Source organism: Simochromis diagramma, unplaced genomic scaffold (genome assembly GCF_900408965.1).
Source record: "Simochromis diagramma unplaced genomic scaffold, fSimDia1.1 OVJJ01000216.1, whole genome shotgun sequence".
Classification (NCBI taxonomy): domain Eukaryota; kingdom Metazoa; phylum Chordata; class Actinopteri; order Cichliformes; family Cichlidae; genus Simochromis; species Simochromis diagramma.
Genome location: NW_024386883.1, coordinates 10,937,870 through 10,961,960, shown reverse-complemented (window position 1 = coordinate 10,961,960; position 24,091 = coordinate 10,937,870). Strand labels below are relative to the sequence as shown.

General features: G+C 40.6%; 1 protein-coding gene across 1 annotated transcript; it reads left to right on the top strand.

Moving 5' to 3' along the window:
* Positions 1-2,935: 2,935 nt before the first annotated feature.
* Positions 2,936-22,908, top strand: LOC120733814 (solute carrier family 22 member 5-like). Its single transcript, XM_040032245.1, has 10 exons — positions 2,936-3,448; positions 3,865-3,968; positions 5,152-5,306; positions 5,410-5,581; positions 5,824-5,950; positions 7,798-7,895; positions 20,627-20,841; positions 21,072-21,254; positions 21,763-21,898; positions 22,836-22,908. The coding sequence occupies exons 1-10, from the start codon at positions 2,969-2,971 to the stop codon at positions 22,897-22,899; spliced, it is 1,734 nt and encodes a 577-aa protein (XP_039888179.1). The 5' UTR covers positions 2,936-2,968; the 3' UTR covers positions 22,900-22,908.
* The last annotated feature ends 1,183 nt before the right edge of the window (positions 22,909-24,091 follow it).

The following is a 24,091-nucleotide window of genomic DNA, read 5'->3' as shown; positions in this document are numbered from 1 at the left end:
TTTCAGCATGTTGTTGAGTCAATGCATTCAGAAATTAGGTCAGTAATGGGCACAAAACGTGGTCCAGACGAGTATTTGCAAGGTGTATATGACAAAGTTGTTAGTGAGTGTCTATGTACCCTTCAGAGGCTCTTATATTGCTTTAGATAAGAGATCTTAAACCTATCTTTGTTCATAGGCCACACACAACCCAGTTTGATCCTTAACGGGTCAGACTGTTAAAACTGCTGTATAACCTGTATGAATACAAGTCGGCACCTCGTCTCAAACTTGCGAATACCCTATGTCACGATAAATTCAAGTTACGAAAGCGCTGAACGGCAATATCCTTGCCGTGGCACGGAACCAACATCCTTATTATTTTTCAGCAGCGAGTCTGAATATTAACAGTGATATAGACTTTGAGTTTGGATGAAAATATAGCCAATATAATATGTGCATCCATCAGACAGCTTGCCAGTCTTAGTAGGACTGCACGATCCTATTGGACAAATCATTACTGACTGTGAAGTTCATTGAAAAACACTTTGTTTAGTCCCCCAGTGGGTTGAACTGGATCTTTTGATTGGCTGTCTCTGAACCAAATGCTGTATATTTGACATGCATAGAAACTAAACTAAGATGTGAAACAATATATTGTGAAGACAGTAAATAAAGTACAAGAAAATAATAATGAATATTCCAGCTGGGCCAGTCTTCAATTTCTTAACCACTTACTCACTTCAGGCCACATAAGAAAGGTTGTTTGTGGTCTTTATTCATTATACAGTGGAACCCCGACTTAAAAAATTAATTCGTTCCCGAGGGTCTTTCGTAAGTCGAAGATTTTCGTAAGTCGAAGCACCCATCGCGCCTTTTGAGTAAGGCGATGCTGAACGATAGGCTATAGGCTAATTGCTAACTAGAACAACAATACGTCGTTCAAGTGGAACAGCGAAGCGCAATTACGAAAGCCAAGGGGTTGTCACATGATTCGGAAGGCATTGTGGGCATTGTAGGCTTAGCCAATCAGAGCCAGCAGATTTTATTACACGGGCAGAAATATTGCCGTTCAGCGCCTTCGTAACTTGAATTTTTCGTGACATGGGGTATTCGTAAGTCGGGGTTCCACTGTATACATAAAAAAAGATCAAAAGTATACAGATAAATCGTTTCCCAAAGTGAAAATACTCATCTATAGATGAAAATTTAAAGCTGAAGTTATTTACTGTCTACAGACAAGTTTCCTTCTAAGTGCATAACAACATTTAAAAACATATCAAGTTGTAACAATCACGTGAGAGTCCAGCAGCAGGTGGAATAAAGAGTCTTGCTTAACAGCTCTAACAAAGGGATTTACAGCTCCTCAGGTGACACATGTTGAAAAGACCACATAGATTATACAGCAACATGCATTTGAAACATTGCAATGAACAGTTATGTTTCTACTTAATAAAGCCTGGAAAACACAAACACTTATGCAACATCAAATAAGGCTTTTAAAACATGTATCATGTATAATGGTAAATATACTGCTGGCTTTTTCTAATCTAATTCATAAACAATTAATGTCACTGATGTTAATGAAGAGCATGTGTCTCCAGTGTCAGCCTGCATGATTTCCTTGTTAATGCTTGGGTGAAAAACAGCATATTCCTTGTCTTTTTTTTTTTTTTTTTTTACAACAAATGCGTAAAGCAGTGTACACAATCATTAACCCAAGCTTTACCGGCAAGCAGGTTTTCATTGAGGAGATCATGTTTTACACAATCAGTAAATGCAGAGGCTGGGATTACATGCACGTGACAGTTCTTTCATGATAATGGTTTGTATAAAGATTAGATATGGCGGTAAGACTATCCTACTCTTTGAGCAGAGGGAAAATTACAAGAGCAATGCGCTCTCTCCCCCCCCCTCTCATTTACCCTCTATCTAGCTGTAATTTTTTTTCATTTAATTTTAATAATTGACAGACATTCTGATACACGGTGTTCATTCTTCATTGGTTTTTGGTACTAATGTAGAACAATGTGTACAATTTAAGCTGGAATGTAAGTGAGTGGTGGCTGGAGCCGTATTTACTGATCTAGTGGTATCAACCTTCTATAAGTCTGTTACCTAAAATGTTGAACAAGGGTCATAATGCTTACCTAATCAATCATGTTTAGGAAATTATGAGAGTGTTCGACTTCATGGTCTTTTTGTGGCAGTTCGATTCAGGAGAAAGACACAGTACAACAAAAAAGGTGTCTGGTCTTTGGGGAGGGAAGACTTTAGGGAACTATAACCAAAGAGAATACCGCGCATCGTTATCTGGCCTTGGACCAAAGATAATTTCTCATAGGTGTCATTACGATAATTAAAGAGTCCAGAGTGCATTCTGTATGGCAAGACTAAAGTAAGGAATTTGGAAACACAACTTCCAGTGCAGGGGTAAGACGTTGTCCTTTCTGGACTGTCCCTAATGATGGACTTTTCCGTCACAGTGATTTGCTTGCTCTTTGAAACAGCTGTCTTAGCAGCGAAATCCAATGCACATTTTATTGTTGTACCTCAGGAAAAAAGCTTTGGCTGATGTAAATCAGCATAGATCATGGCAGCTAATTAAAACATATACTTTATATTACTTTGAAATTATTTTAAAATCAGTAATGTTTTATTTGTGCTTTTGAGTATTAGGAAATAGAAATGAGAGATGCTGTAGCTGTCATAATGCACGTGGACTAAAATGCAATAAAAATCGATATTTTAACACTTGCATGGCTACAGTTTCTATACATATATTAGGAATAACAACGTATGCCTCTTTTAGTTCAGTACAGATAAAAGCAGACCTTTGGGGGCTTAACAATGTATTATTGCGTCATGCAGTTTAAATCACGGATTGCCCCTTTAAAGACAAGTTAATTTGGGGAACTTGGACAATAATTAAAACGGCGCGAGGTGGGAGGGATGGTTTAGTAGTTGAAACAAAAGCTCTGCTTAAGAAATGCCCACTCCAGTCACCATTTCATTTTTCTTAACTCTGGCCCACTGTGTGAACCCTGAGCCGACAGAAACCAGTAAGATGACGGACTATGAAACTTCAACGGCTTTCCTCGGAGAGTGGGGATGTTTCCAGCAGCAGGTGTTTTTCCTCCTTTCTTTGACCGTCATCCCTAACGGTTTGACTGGCCTTTCCACGGTGTTCCTAGCCGACACGCCGTCCCACCACTGCCTCATACCCGCGCATCTCAACCTCACCCCCGCGTGGAGGAACAGCAGCATCCCGCTGGAGCAGGAGAGCAGCCAAGGTGGCGCGTTGGTGCGCAGCAGGTGTTCCAGATACAAACTTGTTGATATCCTGAGTTTCTCTGAAAAAGGCTTGCTGCCCGACGTTGATGTGAATCTGTCTACTGTGCCGAAAGAAAGCTGCTTGGACGGATGGGAGTATGACCAGAGCATCTACATTTCTACAATCATATCGGAGGTATATATACACACCTTTTTTCTAAATGCGGAAAAGGCTGCTTCTGCTTTTATGCTGAGGTAGAGCTAGGCGACTGTGTATAGCCGTATAGGTTAAATGTTGTGATATACAGGAAGTGTGTTAGCTAAACTCGTGTTATTATGGGAATTCATCACAAAGTCAAACAAGATGTGGCAACAATTTCTCAAATAACACAAAATCTCTAATTCGTGGAAAACTGGCCCTAGGTTGTGTGGTTTACAGGAACAATGCTGTTTTATGCTTTTAGATTGTTGTTTAACATCTGGAACACACGGGGCTGTTTGTTTTTTCTTGAAGAGAAAACAACAACAACAACAACAACAGTGTGTTGTTTTTGTCTGCACTGTATATAGAGTGTGATCTGCACTGTATATATCTTCTATGTGTTTTTTCAGTGGGACCTGGTTTGTGATGAAAGCTGGAAGAAACCACTGACTTCTTCTTTCTTCTTCTGTGGAGTTCTCACCGGTTCCTTCATTTCAGGACAGCTCTCTGACAGGTTATGGACAAGATAGCTTAAATTCAGTTAAATTCTACTTATTATTATCAATTGTTAAATTCTAGTCCTATGCTTCAAAGTTGAGCTAGAGTACTATTGATCTACTGAATGAACACATGTGGAGTAATGTGACCTAGCACATTTAATCTAGTATTTACTGAGGAATAGTTTTTTAAAAAAACTGTTATGCCCAGCTGTATATTAATATAGCTAATCCTACCACAATATGTGTTAGATATGATATAGAAATAAATGCCCTTAAGCTCATATCTATTGCTACAGAACTAAGCTGTTGAACAAAAGTCACTGCATACAGTAGGCTAATCAGGATGCTCAAGTTAATTATACACTTTTCATTTAACAACTCTGTGTCACAGCATCAGTGAAGCACAAAATGATAAAATTTTGAGCCGCATGTTAATCATCCAGATTAATTTTTTAAAAACACATAAATTTATATTTATTAGCAAAACAGTGTCAAACCACATGCTACAAATGTTTTACCACGTGTCCTGATACTAAACTGGTCAGCTTCCAGTCGAGACCAGCTATCTATAGCTCTGCTGTACTATGAAACAAAAAAATAAAACAAGAAAGGACCCTATGCAAGGCAAGATATCTCTCTTTTCAAACTATTGCAACTATTGCAAAAAAAAAGAAAGATGAAAAACAGGCCTTAGAACAAATTTAGATGATTCATAACTCATTGCATTTTGTTTTTATTGAAAGCAGCTCTTGCATAATCCCTCACAAAGTCTAAACACATTTCCAGCACAACTCAGAAGCCAAGTTGGGTTAAAGGGGAAATCCATTGTTACTCATTAGAGTAAGATTTTGGGGGGGCAAACTTAAATAATTAATTGTTTGCTTATGTCTCAGAAAACCACACAATTTCAGACTATTTCATTTGTACTGGACGGAAGCTAATGGCTGGGGCGAGGATGAACTATCCAGTAAAGTTGCTGTAAAACAAAATTGTAATTAAAAAGAAGCAAAGAGATGCAGTGTCAGGGGATTGGTCAGTCTATATGGTATTGGTAGTCATTAAGTGCACATGTCGTCTCAATGAAGTACACGTAGAAAAAAAGAATATATGAGACCTTATTGTTGTTGTGAATTTGACTGACTCTCCCACTTTATAAAACATGCTGATTTGTTCAGTCCTGCTGTATTTCAATTTCAGGTATGGGAGAAAAATAGTTCTGTTTGCTACTCAGGCAATTCAGACGGTATTCACATTGATCCAGGTCTTCTCTCCATCTTGGACGGCGTTCTGCGCCCTGTTCTTTGTTGTTGGTGTGGGCCACATTTCCAACTATGTGGCTGCGTTTGTGTTAGGTACTCTATTCAAAAGTTTTCAGATATGTTTTTTATAATACAAAACTTTTATGTAATGTAACTTGTAATTTGAATGTTTTTTATTTATTTATAATTTTCCAAGGAGCGGAGATATTAAGCCCATATGTGCGGACTGTTTATACCACGGCGGGTGTGAATCTGTTCTTTGCTGGGGGCTACATGCTTTTGCCGTTCTTTGGTTTCTTCATCAGGGACTGGAGGATGCTCCTCTTAGGCATTTCACTGCCTGGCTTCTTCTTTGTGCCTCTCTGGTGGTAGGTAGGTGTGTGTTTGTGTGTGACTGTACATGTTACGGTAACTGATAATGCACAGCTGTACATCTGGGGAGTGTTAGGATTTTTTTTTTAGGGTAATCAAATTATTTTCCCTTGGATCCTTTTTAATGAAGCCAGTACAAAATATTGACAAAACATTTACATGATGTCCTGACTGCACTTTCTTTGGTTTGAAAAGACTGAGCCTCTGTTTCTGCCCCCTCTTTTGTTTAATGAAAAAGGTTTATCCCAGAGTCTCCTCGGTGGCTACTCTCTCAGGGAAGGATAGAAGAAGCTGAGGCCATAATCAGAGACGCTGCTAAGAAGAACAAGGTGGAGCCTCCATCAGTCATCTTTAGTCCCTTGCAGGTGAGACCTTTTTTTGGGTGCAGTGCTAGAGAAGCGGCAGTTCTTTTAAAATATTTAGGGAAGACAAAAATGCCTTATCTGTCAGTGTTTTCTCTGTAACTGTGAAAATCTGTTACTGTCACTACACAAATAATTTAGAAAGAAGGCTGTTTTACTGGAGACAGGATTGCTGTTTTTCATTTGTTTTCAGAAATCACTTAGACACTATAATATTAATGACTGAACAAGATAGTAAGACAGTAAATATTTCTTCTTTTCCAGGAAAATTACAATGCATACACCTACAATTAAACCATGTCACTATGTTTTTTAATGTTCCAACTGAATTTTCAGTATTTCTAGGTGAAAGGGCAAGAAGCATGAACCTTTTCAGGTTCACTGCTCAGTGTGCATTGAGAGGTAATCATTTACTGTTTTCCTGTTTTCTGCATGAATGAACGTTAATCTGGCGGCTAACAGACAGACATGTTGTCAAGGTTCATTTAACACCTTTCCTTCTTGCACTCTTGCACTGGATAATGTGCCTTTTAACTATTGAAGGAAGTCGACTTTAATCGACAAGGAGTTTTCAACGTGCTGAAAAGAACACCAAGCACTGTTATATTGTGCTTGAGTACAGCTATACATGTGTTATGAGCCTAAATGTGCATAGGTTAGATAGGTTAGCTGGTAAATGGTTGAGTATATGGTTAAACCTGTAAGGCCTAAACTTTAACAGCAGTGTCTATTGTGTAAGAACTGATTAAACCTGTAACTGCAAATAAAGGTAAGTTTATGAAAGAAGCTGTGAAGACAACATGTTTCTTAATATTACCTTGGTTTTTGTCTACCTGAATTCACTTCATAGACAACTGTCTATTAAAAATGAAAGACACCATTACCAAGAAACTGAAAAGAACCCTTAGATCCAAAAAAACGGTAGATTTCCGAGATTGAAACATGAAATAAATCAAACTGTTAATTGCAGTAATAGTGTTCATTGTTAAAAAAAAAAAGATCACATGCTTAATAATGGAAAATTACCAGTTGAACTCTACAAAAGAACTTTAAAAAGTGGGTCTGTTTTTTTCCACAATGCATTCCTCCATTCAGATGACCTCTGTGTTATTTTTTTCAATTTTGGTTTCTTGAACTCTATTCAAGAAACCAAATTGCCACATTCATGAACTTTATCCTGCGCAGCAATCTCTCCCCCTTAGAGATAATGTACCCTTAGCATGGGTTACAAAATGTTGTTTTTTTTTCTCTATCTGTTTATTGTAACTAGGTCTAGAACAATATAGACGTCCAATGTCTTTATGGAAGCACATTTTTTTTTAAATTTTTGTGAACAGATCTGCTAAAAAATGTGTAGAGTTAGCATTTATTTGGTGTCATTTCTGGAAACTGGGAGTGGATTATGGTGGTTTTTGAGGGATTGTTTTTTTGGGGGGGAATAAAAAGCTGAATACTTGACTGCTGTCTGTTTCAAATTATAAACATCTGTCTCAAGCAATCCATGGGGATATGATTAGCTTACAAATGTGGTATTACTGCAAATGGCAGTATAATATGCGGTTTAGGGGATATAAATGCATTCCCTCCCCCAACTTTATTATTATACACAGAAATATTGGCTCATTTAAATTAAAATCCTCACATTTGAATATACTGTACACACACACACACACCACACACACACACACACACACACACACACACACACACACACACACACACACACACATATACATATGTATGGAAAATCTGACCCTGAACCCACAAGCTTCTCTCTCGTTACATTACTTCCAGACTGATGGCTCTGCTTGTTAAGTGTTTGTTATTCCACATGCATCGATGCCCTGCAGGAACAACTTAAGCCTGAGAAGAGAAGGGCCCACAACATCTGTGACCTGCTTCGTTCTCGAAACATCCGCTGGATCTCTGTCACGCTGTGGCTGATCTGGTGAGTCCCTGCTGTCCCACCTGACCCTCACATTTGGTACCGTGACCCTACACACACAGCTACACACATTCAAGCACTCACATGTAGGCATAAACACACACAACTGCTCACATTCACATACAAAGTTTTAACCTGTTCATGCATCACTTTAACCACATGTCAGCCTGTTTCACTAACAACAAATAATGACCTGTCGGGTGCTGTGAAGCCTGCAACTAAGATCAAAATCAGGTTTTGCGTAACTGCACAGTATGCCTGTATTCGTCCTGTGCACGCTTCCTTGCTGAGTCCGAAAACAGATGCAGCTGCATTTCTGTTTGATCAGGAAACAATTCAATCTAGCTTTACACAGTTAAGTCTTTGCTAGTGGATAAGATTATATTTTTCTTAACCTTTGAAGTTAAAAATATTAATATGAAAATATTTTTAGGATGTATATCCTGAAAATATCAATTGGAATAAATATGTATTCACACACTGCATATTACAATTAACTGACTTATAAAACTCAAAATTTTCATTTCTCTTTCTATTAAAAACATGCTTTGAGTGCTTTAGGGTTCCTGTAGGGGAAACCCAAGATAAGGTTGAGTTGTGGTTCTCGTTTGGCTTGCTGTTGTAATATTTAGCTAGTCACCTTGTATATAAACGGGCGGCTGTGGCTACAGTGTAGCTTGCCATCACCAGTGTGTGAATGTGTGTGTGAATGGGTGGATGACTGAATGTGTAAAGCGCTTTGGGGTCCTTAGGGACTGGTGAAGTGCTATACAAATACAGGCCATTTACCATTTACCATAAACTAAAAAATGGACAAAGACTGCATGACATCACCCAATGGTTTCTATCTGCTTTGAAGTTGTGGTTTTATGTGTTGCAGTCTTATTATTTTAGCCAAAATTGTCAATTTTTGGACGTTGATGTGCTAAACAAGCTAGCAATGCTAGCTAGCTTGGTTAGCAAGGCATATCTATACACATTATAGATGCATTGCACACACAAAGATACCTGTTAGTTAGTGTTAACATACTAAAAAAAATTGAATTTCAGTTCAGTGACTTTAATTAGCTTAAATGAAATGTGGCACAGAGCTGGGAACCTAGTCAGCACCTACCTGTCACCACAGTGAGTTTAAAACATAGATGTAGCTTGAAAAAATGTTGCCAATACAAAAGTGACTGAAGCCTACTGTAAATGCTGTTAAAATGTTCTGTGTGGATTTCATGATGTAGATGACTGATTTATAATAAGTTACATAATTTCATGAATATATATAGTTTGCGTTGAAATGTCTTTATTTGAAATGTACATGTGTAAGGTGTGAGAGCTAGTGTCTCGTGAGAATACGCTTAACGAGAGTACACGAGACTTTTCATGGACTGCGAGGGAGCAGATGTCTCTCATGAAGCGATTTAAGCTAAAAGTTTACTAAAAGAAAGGGCAATACAAGGACTTAAGGACCTCTTTTCAGGACAAGCAGCCAACGAGGTATTTGTCATTTGAGAAATGTTTTTTATTTGTGTTTGGACTTAATATGTGTACTGTAAAGTTGCTAATTGGTTTGTACTGTTCGCTCGTGACCAGTTCTCACGGCGTATTGGCGTAATGGCGTATCGGCGTACTGGTGATGGTGAAGCTGAGGAGAGAAGGCCCAAGTAATAAACGCCCGTTTCAAAGAACCGACCTGTGTCTGTGTTGTCGTGAAGAGAGCTACAGTGAGAACTCGCCTGCTCAACACGGGTAGGAGAGGACAGGATCGCCGCGGATGACGAAACGACGCGGATCCGGTGCATCACGTCAGATAAGCAGAGTGCATAACGCATATCGGCACAGCATTAACAAGCAACGGTGGTTAGACTGAGTTAAAGTGCTAATTTTTACGTTTAAGATCAGGAGAAGCTCTACCACAAAAGTGAAGTTAAGGTGGTGTGAGAAGTGGTTAAATGTGGAAATTGCAACTAAGGGACTCATCTGTTATTCTTGCTTGCTTAATGTAGAGATTAATCCAATGTGTTTGCATTTATAGTTGTTGTACATCACAAGGTTTATAGAACAAACAAGTAAATATTTAACAAGCTCACAGGTTATGAGTAATTTTGAGTTATACAAAATTTGCTGAGTTTTAAAGGGCACCTTATGTGAATTTTAAAGGGGTACTATACTGATGTGAAAACTTGAAAACCTTTAGTAATGTAAATGATAAGGATTTAAGGTATTTCTAAGTACATTTACACTGTTATTGTATATTTGTGATAAGGTAATTTTTGTTGTTCTTGCCTGTTTGAAACTTAAGTTCAGTATTGAAGTCAACAGTGTGTTGGAAGACTCATACATACATTTATGAACCTTACTGGCTATTCAAATTAAGTTTATTGCAACTTTCACTTACACATAGTCCAGAAGAAATCTAGTTGAAGTTTAATAGCTGCACAATCACACTGCTATAATCTCAACATGTCTAACATAAGCAGAGAGACCTGCCATAAAGATGCTGAACAATCCGCTCAAGCTGAAGCTACTGTCACTGAATCTGCAGCAGAACTAGAGGGGCTTCGAAGAAGTGAGAGGGCGCGTACCCTAACAGAAAGGGGAAGAGCATACCAAGATGAGAGACTGAAGCACATTCAACGCAAATACAAAATCATCTATGAGAAGTGGAGGTGTCATGCACGAATAGGCAAAGAGTTATTAAGTGGTGATGCTTCTAAGGATGAGTTAACTGAGCTTATTGAGAACATCAAAAGCACCTGTTCTGATGTAAAGGTAGTTTATGAGGAGCTGCGTCAAGCGCAAACCCCTGAACCAGACCTGCAGCGCAGGGTTGATACATGCATGTCATTCTCAGAATTTATTATTCAAAGAGCAGAGAGACAGCTTAAAGGTCATGAAGCAGATAAAGATGAAGAGTCTTGGACTGATGCTGGATCTGTTCTAGGCTCAACAGGTTCTGTTTCTAGACCACTGTCTCGTCAAGGATGTAGTTCTACCCACTCTAGCAGCCACTCTGTCAAAAGAATAGAGGCTGTAGCTGAAGCTGCTGCAACTCAGGAAGTCTTGGCAGTGTTGGAGGAGCAAGAAAAGCAAGAAACAGAACTTCAAATGTTAGAGGCTGAGAACCTAGCCAGACAGCAAGCAATCCAAGATAAACGTAGAAAACTTGCATGCCTAGAAGAAGTAAAGAAGCTAAATGCTGCTAGAGCTCGAGTGAGGGTCTATGATGAAGCTGAAGAAAACATAGAAGCAACTGATTTGTTGTATGGTAGTGAAGTACTGCCAGAGCTTAGAGTCGCTGACTCCACAGTACTTCCAGTCACAACCCATTCTCTCAATGCATCAAGTCCCCCATTCATTCCTCAATCCCTAGCAGTCACAAGTCAAGCTCCTTGTCCACAACAGCTACCTCAGTCTCCTCCAGCCTCAGTGTTGAGGCCTCAAGAGCAGAATAGCTTAGATCTGGTCAATGTACTAGTAGAAGCTATGAGTGCAAACCGGCTCCCAACACCAGAGCCTGCGGTGTTTACAGGAGATCCCTTGAAGTTCAAAGACTGGCAACTGTCCTTTGAAACATTAATAGAAAGGAAGAACATCCCAAAGAATGAAAAACTGTATTACCTAAGAAAGTACTTAGGTGGCACAGCAAAGAAGGCCGTGGAAGGATTTCTTCTATTGGGCACAGAAGCAGCATATGACTCAGCCTGGAAGCTTTTAGAGAAACGTTTCGGAGACCCATTCCTAATTGGGAAGTCACTCAGAGACAAGCTGCATGCATGGCCAAAGATAGGTTCTAAGGATGCTTGCGAGCTAAGAGAATTTGCAGACTTTCTCAAGAGCTGTGAGGCTGCCATGTCTCATGTCAAGATGCTGGAGGTCTTGAATGACTGCGTTGAGAGTCAGAGGATTCTGCTGAAATTGCCAGATTGGTTGGTTTCCAGCTGGAATCGCAAAGTGATGGAAGTCAGACAAGTGAAAGCTGAGTACCCACCATTCAAGGTGTTTGTTGACTTCCTATCAAAGGAAGCAGATCTTGCTTGCGATCCAATTTCCTCAATACAAGCACTTAAGAGTGTTGAAAGTGAGAAACCAAGGCATCTACGAAGCCAAATAGTTCAAGCAAAGACTCTGACCACAAGTACAACACAGAGCAGTATTACATCATGTGTTTTCTGCAAAAGGACAGGACACATCCTAGACAAATGCCAAAGTTTCACAGAAAAGACAGTTCAGGATCGTGTTAAGTTTGTACACACAGAGAAGCTTTGCTTTGGATGTTTGAAGACCGGTCATCACTCAAGAAAATGTGATAACAAAAGCACGTGTGAGAAATGCCAAAAGAGACACCCAACATGTTTGCATGACGATAAGTTCAAGGAACGTCAAAGGCCAATCCACCTAAATGCAAGTCAAATTTCAAAGGACAAGGCAGACACCACAGAAAGGACCGCAACAGCCACTTCCAACAGAGTTATTCAAAAGGGTCTAAGCACACGAACATCTTCTATCTTGCCAGTCTGGGTGTCATCTATTAAGCAGCCAGATCAAGAACTGCTAGTTTATGCACTCTTAGACACACAGAGTGATACCACCTTCATACTAGATGAAGTAGCTCAAGGCCTGAACACAAACAGAGAGAATGTCAGTCTGCGACTGTCCACAATGTCTGCCAAGTCGACAGTTATTCCATGTCAGAAACTGACAGGTCTACAAGTGAGAGGATACAACTCAGAGAAAAGGATTCCACTACCACCTGTTTTCACAAGAGAATTTATCCCAGTAAACAGGCTGCACATTCCTACCTCTGAAACAGCTCTAAAATGGCCACATCTAGAGCAACTGTCAGAAAAGATTCCACCACAGTTGGATTGCGAAGTAGGCCTTCTTGTAGGCTACAACTGTCAACGAGCCCTCCTCCCAAGAGAGATCCTGTCTGGTGACGAAAATCATCCATATGCGCAGCGGACTGATCTGGGCTGGAGCATTGTTGGTTGCTCACATTCAGCAAGCGACAACAGCGATCCAATAGGATTCAGTCATAGAATCATAGTACGACAAGTGACACCAACTGTGCATCCATCAGTTCAGCTAAAGAAGGAAGTGCACTTTGCGTGCAGGACTCAAGTCAAAGAGATCAACCCACTTGACATAATTAAGACTTTTGAATCAGATTTCACAGATCACTCAACAGATGATAATCCAGTTTCTCAGGAGGACCTCCTCTTTCGGTCTAAAGTGAAAGCTGGAATAAGACAGAAGGAAGATGGCCACTATGAACTTCCGCTTCCTTTCAAGACAGACAAACCTAATCTTCCAGACAATAAACAGTGTGCAGTTCACAGGCTCAGCTCATTAGAGCGTCGACTGTGGAGAAATGAACAATATTACACGGACTATGTCAATTTCATGAATGAAATCATAAGTAGAAGAGATGCTGAGAAGGTGCCACAGTCTGAATTAGACAACCAGCCAGCATGGTACATACCACACCATGGTGTCTACCACAAGCCCGGGAAGATCCGTGTGGTTTTCGATTGTTCGGCACGCTACCAAGAAACCTCTCTAAATGACCATCTCTTGACAGGTCCAGACCTGACTAACACATTAGTTGGTGTGTTGTGTCGATTTAGAAAGGGTCCTATAGCCATAATGTGTGACATCGAAAAAATGTTTCACCAGTTCCACGTTGCAAGGGAACATCAAGATTATCTCAGGTTCCTCTGGTGGGATGGAGGTGATTTGGATTCTGAACCCTCGGTGTACAGGATGAAGGTACACCTCTTTGGGGCAGCTTCATCCCCCGGTTGCTCCAACTTTGGACTGAAATACCTAGCTTCACAAGGCCAAGGCAAGTTCAGCAAAGAAGCCATTAAGTTCATCCAAAGAAGCTTCTATGTAGATGATGGCCTGACAAGTGTAAGGTCGACTGCTGAAGCTATACGCCTGGTAAAGGAATCAAGAGCTCTGTGCAAAACAGGAAATCTACGGCTACATAAGTTTATATCCAACGATGAGAGTGTGATTGCAACAATTCCACCACAAGAATGTGTTCAGACCAAAGATCTAAACATGGCTCTAGGAGAACTTCATATCGAGCGAGCACTTGGAGTTCAGTGGTGTGTTGAGGCGGATGAATTTCAGTTCAGGGTGGTGGTAAAAGAAAACCCACTGACAAGGAGAGGCGTTCTCTCAACTGTTGCCTCAGTCTATGATCCACTAGGTTTCGTGGCTCCATTCCTACTTGTCAGCAAACAGATTCTTCAAACACTGTGTAGAGACAAGGTAAGCTGGGACGAACCTCTCCCCGAGCACATCCAGCCACAATGGGAGTCATGGCTCAAAGATCTGCCTCATTTGGCAGTTCTAAAGATTCCAAGAAGCTACCTTCCATCAAACTTTGGTGAAGTCTCACTATATGAGCTTCACAACTTTTCTGATGCAAGCTTCAAAGGGTATGGTGCATGCTCATACCTTAGAGCGGTGAGTGAAACAGGACAGATAAGTTGTTCACTTGTCTTGGGGAAAGCAAGAGTAGCCCCTACCAAACTAACAACCATCCCAAGGCTTGAGTTATCTTCAGCTGTGACCTCAGTCCGCATTGGTGATATCATTAGAGGCGAGCTGGAGATTGAAAATGTGCAAGAGTATTACTGGACTAACTCAAAGGTGGTCCTTGGCTATGTGAACAAGGATGCTAAAAGGTTCGAAACATTCGTGGCCAACCGCATCCAGCGAATAAGATCTAGCACAAAACCTGAACAATGGCGACATGTCAACTCTGAAGACAACCCAGCTGATCGAGCCTCAAGAGGATTGACTGCAGTTCAAATTAAAGAATCTAGCTGGCTGAAAGGACCCAACTTCCTTTGGCAGCAAAATCTCCCACATGAAATGGGAATGGTGGGAGAAGTTGAGGCTACTGATCCTGAACTTCGGAGAGCACATGTTCATGCAGTTAAAGCAAGAGAACAGAATCCAATGGTAAACCGTTTAACTAAATTTTCTGACTGGTCCAGAGTGGTGAGAGCCATTGCCAGGCTCAAGAGATTTGTCAGAGAGTTTAAGGGATTTCAGTCGAGAACTAATGAGTCGACTAATCTTGAAGAACGAAGAGAAGCAGAGATCTTCATCATCAAACTCGTACAAGAAGACGCTTTTGCTGAAGACATAAAGAAAATAAGAGGCAAGAAGGAACACACTTTGAGCAGGCACAACAGGCTACGCCAGCTGAATGCTTTCCTGGACGAAACCAATGTTCTTAGGGTGGGAGGACGGCTGTCTCAGTCAGCCTTACACCATGATGTAAAGCATCCTGCGATTCTTCCGAAAAAATCTCATGTGTCAGCTCTGCTGGTCAAACATCATCATGAGCGTATACACCATCAAGGAAGGGGCATGACCATGAACGAGTTGCGCGCAAGCGGAATATGGGTCCTAGGATGTGGAAGTGTGGTCTCCTCACACATTTACAAGTGTGTAAAATGTAGACGATACAGAAGAACAACTGAGGTTCAACAAATGGCAAATCTACCAGGAGAGAGAATTGAGACATCTCCCCCCTTTACTTATTGTGGGCTTGATTGTTTTGGCCCCTTTATTGTGAAGTGTTACGTTCCCCCCGGGGGGGTCTAGGCGTTAAGGGGAAAGTAACAAAAGTGACCGGGTCAGAAAAAGGAGTCAGGGAGGCAAAACAGTTAAATAAAACAGTTTTATTGAAGTTATTCAACTAAAAGAGACGGACAAGCCGTTATCACCATAAAGGAAACACAAACAAAACTCAGGCGTTGGTCAGTAATGCAAAAAGTCAAAAGGAAAACACAGCTCACTAGCTGAAAACCACAAAACACACAGCTCACTAGCCGGAAACACCGCAAAACACTCAGCTCACTAGCTGTACCCACACAAATGGCACTCTGGCCCAGAGCTCACCCTGCTCTGGGCTTAAATACCTTTAATTGCTGATGGGAGTCAGCTGTACAGGAGGGAAAGGTGGCACCTCAGGCAGAGGAGGTAGTGGGACACGCCCACACAGGCACCCTCAGGAGAGAGAGACCCTGCTAGGGCCGTAACACCCCCTCCCATAAATACACCAAAAGTGAGTCCATAGCCATGTCAGGACGAAATGCAGGCTTTCCACCTACCAAACCGCGTAGCAACGGTTAGGCATTGCCTGCGGGAGCTGCCAATCCCATCTCAGTGGGTTCACCACATTACCAGAGAGTGGCCCCAGACCCTCGAAACAGTGTCCCATGGGATAGCCAGGGCTTCGAACCATCACGTGTGGAGAACCCAGCAGGCAGCTAGCGGGCTTCACTGAAACACAGACATACTTGTTAGCAAGGGGTGCAGATCTGAAGGGTGGTTTTGAACATGAACCGGAGAAAGGATCAACCAGCGGCAGCTCAGGGTTAGTTGGCCTCGTACACTGATTACGGGGTGCTACCGAGCAACTGTGCTCCAGGTTTAGCCTTTTAGTAGGCCTGGCAAGCTTGTCAGTTTGAGAGCCACGACTGACTTTTCTCAAAACAGGCCCCTTTTGTGTTGAGTGGGCTTTCTGTTTGAGTGCCAGTTTGACACAATTGGCAACCACATGGCCAGGCTTGTGACAGAAAAAACACAGTTTGGGCCTAGGTCTTAAAACCATAACTGCATTTTCCTTATTAGCTGGCCCACTTTTACCTGTCCAGGCTGCGCTATAGTGCAGAGGGATATCCTGTCCTACCGCACTTGCTGTATGAGTCAGCTTAAACTCATCTGCCAGGGTGGCAGCTTGCTGTAGAGTTGTAACCCTCTGTTCACTTAAATAAAGGGCAACAGACTTAGGAACAGAGTTTTTAAAATCCTCCACCAGCATAAGCTCACGTATGGACCCCACATCATTAACCTGGCTTGCCGCACACCACCTATCAAAGAGCCTCGCCTTCTCCCTGGCGAAGTCAAGATAGGACTGTCCCTGCGCCAACTCCAACCCTCGAAAATGTTGCCTATAGGCCTCAGGTACCAGTTCATAGGCTTGGAGGACGGCACTTTTGATCTTTCCATAAACCAGGCCGTCCTGCCTAGACAGACCAGAACACGCTTCTTGAGCCTTACCTGTCAACCGACACAGCAACATCACCCCCCACACATCTTGAGGCCACTGCAGTGCAGTTGCTAGGCGTTCGAAAACACTGAAAAAGCTGTGAACACTGGATTCACAGAAGTCTGGAACCAGGTGAATGTTATTGCTCACAAATGAGCCTCTAGACACCTGTACACTAACAGCTGTGTCAACCATTTTGGGGATGGTGAAGGGTTAGAAAAACACAACCTAATTAAGACAATTAACAGGCAACTACACCACTTACTTTAACTGACCAACTTACCTCTTGCCATACACACGTTAACAAAAACAACTTACCCAGTTCCAAAACCTTGCCCTGCCTATCTTCCGGAGCGTGCTGGGCTCGAGGCAACTTTAAAGGCAGAACTTCAGTGACCGGAGCCCTGAATTGCCTACCCCCAACAGAGAATTAATCCCCACCCAGGATTACTCCAAAAATAAAAAAGGCAAAATAACAAAAGAGTGCCCGAAGGAGGAACTTGGAAAGCTCAGCTGGACACTCACCTACCTTAACTGGGAAGTTATGAATCTCTAAAAGGTGGCAAAGCGAGATAATCAAAAAAAATCCCAAATCCAACACAGACCTCCCTTTTCAATTATCCCGGACGAGCCCCCACTTGTTACGTTCCCCTGGGGGGGTCTAGGCATTAAGGGGGAAGCAACAAAAGTGACCGGGTCAGAAAAAGGAGTCAGGGAGGCAAAACGGTTAAATAAAACAGGTTTATTGAAGTTATTCAACTAAAAGAGACGGACAAGCCGTTATCACCATAAAAGAAACACAAACAAAACTCAGGCGTTGGTCAAATAAAGCAAAAAGTCAAAAGGAAAGCACAGCTCACTAACTGAAAACCACAAAACACACAACTCACCAGCTGGAAACACCGCAAAACACTCAGCTCACTAGCTGTACCCACACAAATGGCACTCTGGCCCAGAGCTCACCTTTCCCTGGGCTTAAATCTCCTTAATTATTGACGTCAGTCAGCTGTACAGGAGGGAAAGGTGGCACCTCAGGCAGAGGAGGTAGTGGGACACGCCCACACAGGCACCCTCAGGAGAGAGAGGCCCTGCTAGGGCCGTAACATGAAGGAAGGAAGGAGAGAGTTGAAACGATACGGATTGTTATTCACCTGCCTATGTTCTAGAGCAGTTCACATAGAAACCCTTGACGATATGACAACAGACGCATTCATGAATGCACTTCGATCATTCATAGCTATTCGAGGACCCGTGCGCCAGCTAAGATGTGATAGAGGCACAAACTTTGTTGGTGCTAGAAAGGAGCTTTCTGAATTGCTTGAAGGAATGGATCAAGACCGTACAAGGGCGCTTGGTTGTGAATTTGTGCTGAATGTCCCATCAGCTAGTCATATAGGAGGAGTTTGGGAACGCCAGATTCGAACAATCTGAAGCATCCTGATAGCTATGCTCGACAAGTCCGCCAGCAGACTTGACACCACAACTCTAAGAACGTTTCTGTATGAAACAATGACCATAATCAACAGCAGGCCACTAAGTGTCGAGCATCTTCACGATCCTACTGGTCCGGAACCCCTCACTCCCAACCACATTCTAACCATGAAATCATCTGTAATTCTGCCACCCCCTGGACAATTCTGCAAAGAAGACCTCTATCTGCACAAAAGGTGGAGAAGAGTGCAGTTTTTGGCCAATGAATTTTGGCAACGATGGAAACGAGAATACCTGCTAAACCTCCAACAACGACAGAAATGGCAGAAGCTGTCACGAAACTTGCAACCAGATGACATTGTAATATTAAAGGATGACAGTGCACCAAGAAACCAGTGGAAGCTTGCAAGGGTTGTGGAAGCCCTGCCCAGCGCAGATGGCAAGGTGCGAAAGCTAAAGCTTCTGCTCAGTGACACTACCTTTGATAAGGGAAAACCAATCACTAAATCAGTTTACCTTGAGAGGCCTGTTCACAAAGTAGTTACATTACTTGAGGCCACCTAAAACACACGTAAAGCTAAATGACCTACACTTAAATGTACACTCACACATCACTTCCTTATAATTTTCATTGAGGAAAATCTCTCATTTTAAGTCAATGAGTGATTTTGGTGGGAGTGTAAATGCTGTTAAAATGTTCTGTGTGGATTTCATGATGTAGATGACTGATTTATAATAAGTTACATAATTTCATGAATATATATAGTTTGCGTTGAAATGTCTTTATTTGAAATGTACATGTGTAAGGTGTGAGAGCTAGTGTCTCGTGAGAATACGCTTAACGAGAGTACACGAGACTTTTCATGGACTGCGAGGGAGCAGATGTCTCTCATGAAGTGATTTAAGCTAAAAGTTTACTAAAAGAAAGGGCAATACAAGGACTTAAGGACCTCTTTTCAGGACAAGCAGCCAACGAGGTATTTGTCATTTGAGAAATGTTTTTTATTTGTGTTTGGACTTAATATGTGTACTGTAAAGTTGCTAATTGGTTTGTACTGTTTGCTCGTGACCAGTTCTCACGGCGTATTGGCGTAATGGCGTATCGGCGTACTGGTGATGGTGAAGCTGAGGAGAGAAGGCCCAAGTAATAAACGCCCGTTTCAAAGAACCGACCTGTGTCTGTGTTGTCGTGAAGAGAGCTACACCTACATTCTTCAGAAATCAATGGATGAAGTTGCAGTAGCTGCAGCCATCTTAAAACTGTCTATGCCGCTCACTCAGTGTAACCATGTTCCTTATCTGCCATAACTTTGAGGCTTAAGGCAACTTTTGAAAAAAGACAAAAATAAAACTAAGTCCCCTATCAATATAAAAGGAAAAAAATAGCTCTAGGTTTATTTTGTTTCTTTCTAGGCATAAAAACTGTAAAGTACGGAAGCGTAGAGCAGCCACCCAGGCAAAAGAAAAATAGAGCTATATCATGTTATAACGTGAGAAGTTTATTGTTCTAACAATATACTTTTCATGTTTGTACAATATACTATCACGTTAGTACAAAATACTTTTCACGTTTGAACAACATAATATACATAATTATCATGTTTGCACAATATAATATTTATATTGTACGAACGTGAAAGGTTTTTGTTATAACGTGATAATTATGTATATTGTAATACTTTATAGGATATTGTACAAACATGAAAAGTATATCGTTAGAAAAATAAACTTTTCACATTATAACGTGATATAGCTCTATTTATTTTATTTTATTTTTTGCCTGGCTGGCAGCTCTACGCTTCAGTAGTAAAGTACTTCAGGGCTTTTGATGCCATTATCAACTGACCCTAGAAAATTTCATCTTGGCTTTGTTTTTCAGCACTTGAAGGAACCACTTGGACACTCACTAACTGTGTTTATCTGCACTTTTAAAAGTTAAAACAAAATTCTAAAATGGATGTTCTTAAAACATTATGAAGCTCTACAAAGCTATGACAAACTTATGTTACACCACCTAAAATACTAGATTTAGCCTTTCATCTATACCACTTCTCACTTTTAGTGGAGGTTTTGTAGATGTTGCCATCACAACATCTACAGTGTCAAACCACCAAAAAACTAAAGTCTGTTGTTGATACAATGTTTCGTTATCTTTCTGACTACTTTGTAGTGCCATACTATTGAGATGTACAGAATAAGGATACAAAAAGGACACTTTATATCCTCACAGGAACACCTTGACCATTGCCTACTTTGCTGTTTCCCTGAACACGGCAAACCTTCATGGGAATGTGCACTTCAACTGTTTCCTGTCAGCTCTGGTGGAGATACCAGCCTACATTTTGTCATGGACTATGTTTCGCTGGTGTTCCAGACGGCTGACTTTGTCCTCATCATTGTCCATGGGAGGGCTGTTTCTGCTACTCATTCAGCTTATTCCAACACGTATGGCACTTAAATGTTTTGTTCAAAACTGATTTATTATAGCTGTAATTTCTGGCAATCTTTAACTAGTTTTTTTTTATATCATTATATATTATGTTCACATGTTCTATTTTGAGTGTTGTTCTCATATTTATTGATTAAGTACAGTCATTTTCAATCTTTTGCAAAACTATACCGCTGTTTGAACAAATAACTTACATCAAACCTCGAGCAATTGTTTTTCCCTGTAGATCTGTTCTCTTTGGCAATAGCACTGGAGATGATAGGGAAGTTTGCAGTGACGACAGCGTATTCTTTGGTCTACGCCTTCACAGCTGAGATCTACCCAACTGTGCTGAGAAATACAGCTCTCGGTGCCTGTTCTATGGCCTCCAGAATAGGAAGCATTACTGCTCCGTTCTTCATTTACTTAAGTAAGGATCTTCTGTCCTCTCTTTAAAGTTGTGTTAATCACTGGTCATAAGGATGAAAAAGAAACACATTTAAAGTGAGGAGAACATATGCTAAGCATCCTGCTATTACATCTAGCTTATTCTTAGTTTCTCGTTAAATGAAGATGTGTTTATGCATTTCTTTTCATCTATTTTAGTGAATACTCTGTCACAGGGCTTGAACATTTAGACGTTCAGAGTCAGATAACTTGGCATTTTGAAGTTTGGAGTTAAACTAACTCCTCAAGGAAACCAGACCACACACGTCCAAGGAGAACATAGCAACTTAGAAATGTCCCAACTAGAACTAAACAACAAGAAATACCACCAGCTGAACTATAATAGAAGACTTGATTAGCAATCAGAAAGGAAACAACAGCCTTCAGTTAAAATTTACAAGTTTCTTAGCATTTAAGGGATTTTTTTTTTGTAACCATTGTAGGCAAGGTTGCTTTTCACTTTCTTAACTTCCTTTGATATGTTGCCACAGGAAGCTATTCCGTTTCACTGCCTTACATCCTTATGGGAAGCCTTACAGCCTTAGCAGGGTTGCTGAGTCTCCTGCTGCCTGAGAGCTTTGGAATGCCTTTGCCTGAGACCATTGATCACATGCAGCACTTTCCCGGGTAAAGAAAGAGTTTCATTATAGAGTGAGATTAGGTAAAAAGATTATTTTGCTATTTTTTTCAGTGTAGTTTAAATTCACAATTGTTGTAGTTTGGTAGTTTTACTTTCCGGTGTTATAAAGAGGGGCCAATCTTTCGATTTTTAATAGTTTTAAACATAAAGTTTAAATTTCTTTTTTCTTGTATCACAATTTTATATCATTATATATTTTTTTTTTCAAAAAATGTGTTTGCTTAAATTTGAAAGATTACTCTTTTACCCAACTCTGTTAATTTTTGGTGTGTTATTTAGTTCACAAGCTCAAATACATTTGCCCTTTGATTATTTTTCTCAACAGCTAAACTGAATGTGCAAAGATTAGATTCTTGCTTGTTTAATAAGTAATGTCTATTTGCATATATTGAAAACACCCTCATCTGCCCTGCATCTTGCCTACATGCAGTTAGTATCAGGGATTATCGTCATGTAATATATATTTCTCAATATATTTGTCATAGCTACAATTGTGTTTAATCAGATAAAGGTAAAAAAAAAAAAACTATGATAAAAAGCTCACTGCATAAAAGACTGACTGTGCTTTGCTGTCATCTTGACCATGTCTATATGTCTAAATGCACTGAGTTGCTTAGATATATGTGTTCATGAGCAGTTGAACCTATTGAAGTGGACAGTGAGTGTATGCAATATACTGAACTGATAACCAAAACAATTGTACCATAGTTTACAATATTTTATTGGTGTCGCTATCATTTAGTAACTCGGAAATTTACCCAGATTCGCCCAGTATGGTCAGCCAATCCCATATAACAGATATTAAAACATATAGTGGGAATCAGATAATTGTTTGACAAGTGTTTCTACTTCCTCTTTAGTCCAGGACAGAAAATCAACAGAAAATGCTTGATTATGACTTTATTTTTGCTTCCTTCTCTGTAGATGCTGTCAGAGAAAGCCTTATACTCTCACACACATGAGAGAAGAGGAAAATGCTCCTGAATGAAAGACTACATAAACAAGGAGAAAAGTGAAAATCTGACTTGATTCGAATCACTGGATGAGCAGAGATTGTGTACTCGTTTCCACTAAGTGACCTCTTTAAGGACGTAGGTAAAATTATTGCTGTGTTGTCACTGGATGTATAAAATTATATCAGTTCAAGGGGACCAGAGAGGTAATTTCCTTACAAAACTGGAAATTTTTTTTTTACATTATAGCAAAAAAAATATTATAAAAGGAAGCTTATACTTACCACCAATTTGACAACATTAGGATGTACAGTAGGAAACTTGAAAGAGTAACTTGCAGAAAGTTCGTAGAAATTCAGTAATTTGCTTAGAATATAGTGGGAATACATAATGCATTTAATGCATTTTTAATGGAAGGTTTATTCATTAATTGCTTACCATGAACCATGATCTGACCATGATCTGCCACTCTGAATGACATCATACATGAGTATGCCATAAAATACCCAGATACCACAAAGTAATTCTGATTGTGATGATAAGACACCAGGAAGCAGATCGGCTAGTAGTAGATTGATAGTAGAAAATAGTAGATCAGCTCAAGGCTACAACTTAAGGGGGACTTGTAAAAACAAACACACAAACAAGTAACCATTATAATCTAATGTAATAAAAATAATGTTTTCTTTGGATTCAGCTGTTAATCAGATGCAACCAATTACATGGTGCTGCATGTCAGAAGAAGTTCTATAGCAGGGGTGTCAAACTCCAGGCCTCGAGGGCCGGTGTCCTGGAGGTTTTAGATCTCACCCAGGGTCAACACACCTGAATCAAATGATTAGTTCATTAACAGGCTTCTGGAGAACTTCAAGACATGTTGAGGAGGTAATTTAGCCATTTAAATCAGCTGTCTTGGATCAAGGACACATCTAAAACCTGCAGGACACCGGCCCTCGAGGCCTGGAGTTCGACATCTGTGTTCTATAGGCTAACTAATTACTCAGTCACACTAGAGCTGGGGTGTCGAACTTCAGGCCTCAAGGGCTGGTGTCCTGCAGGTTTTAGATATCACCCTGGGTCAACAAACCTGAATCAAAAGATTAGTTCATTACCAGGCCTCTGGAGAACTGCAAGACATGTTGAGGAGTTAATTTAGCCATTTAAATCAGCTGTGTTGGATCAAGGACACATCTAAAACCTGCAGGACACTGGCCCTTGAGGCCTGGA

Bases quoted from the DNA above. Each gene is read 5' to 3' on its own strand.
- LOC120733814 (XM_040032245.1), top strand. From the start codon at position 2,969: ATGCCCACTCCAGTCACCATTTCATTTTTCTTAACTCTGGCCCACTGT. The intron at 3,449-3,864 runs GTATATATACAC...GTGTTTTTTCAG, and splicing joins TTTCTACAATCATATCGGAG to TGGGACCTGGTTTGTGATGA. The intron at 21,255-21,762 runs GTAAGGATCTTC...ATGTTGCCACAG, and splicing joins TCCGTTCTTCATTTACTTAA to GAAGCTATTCCGTTTCACTG.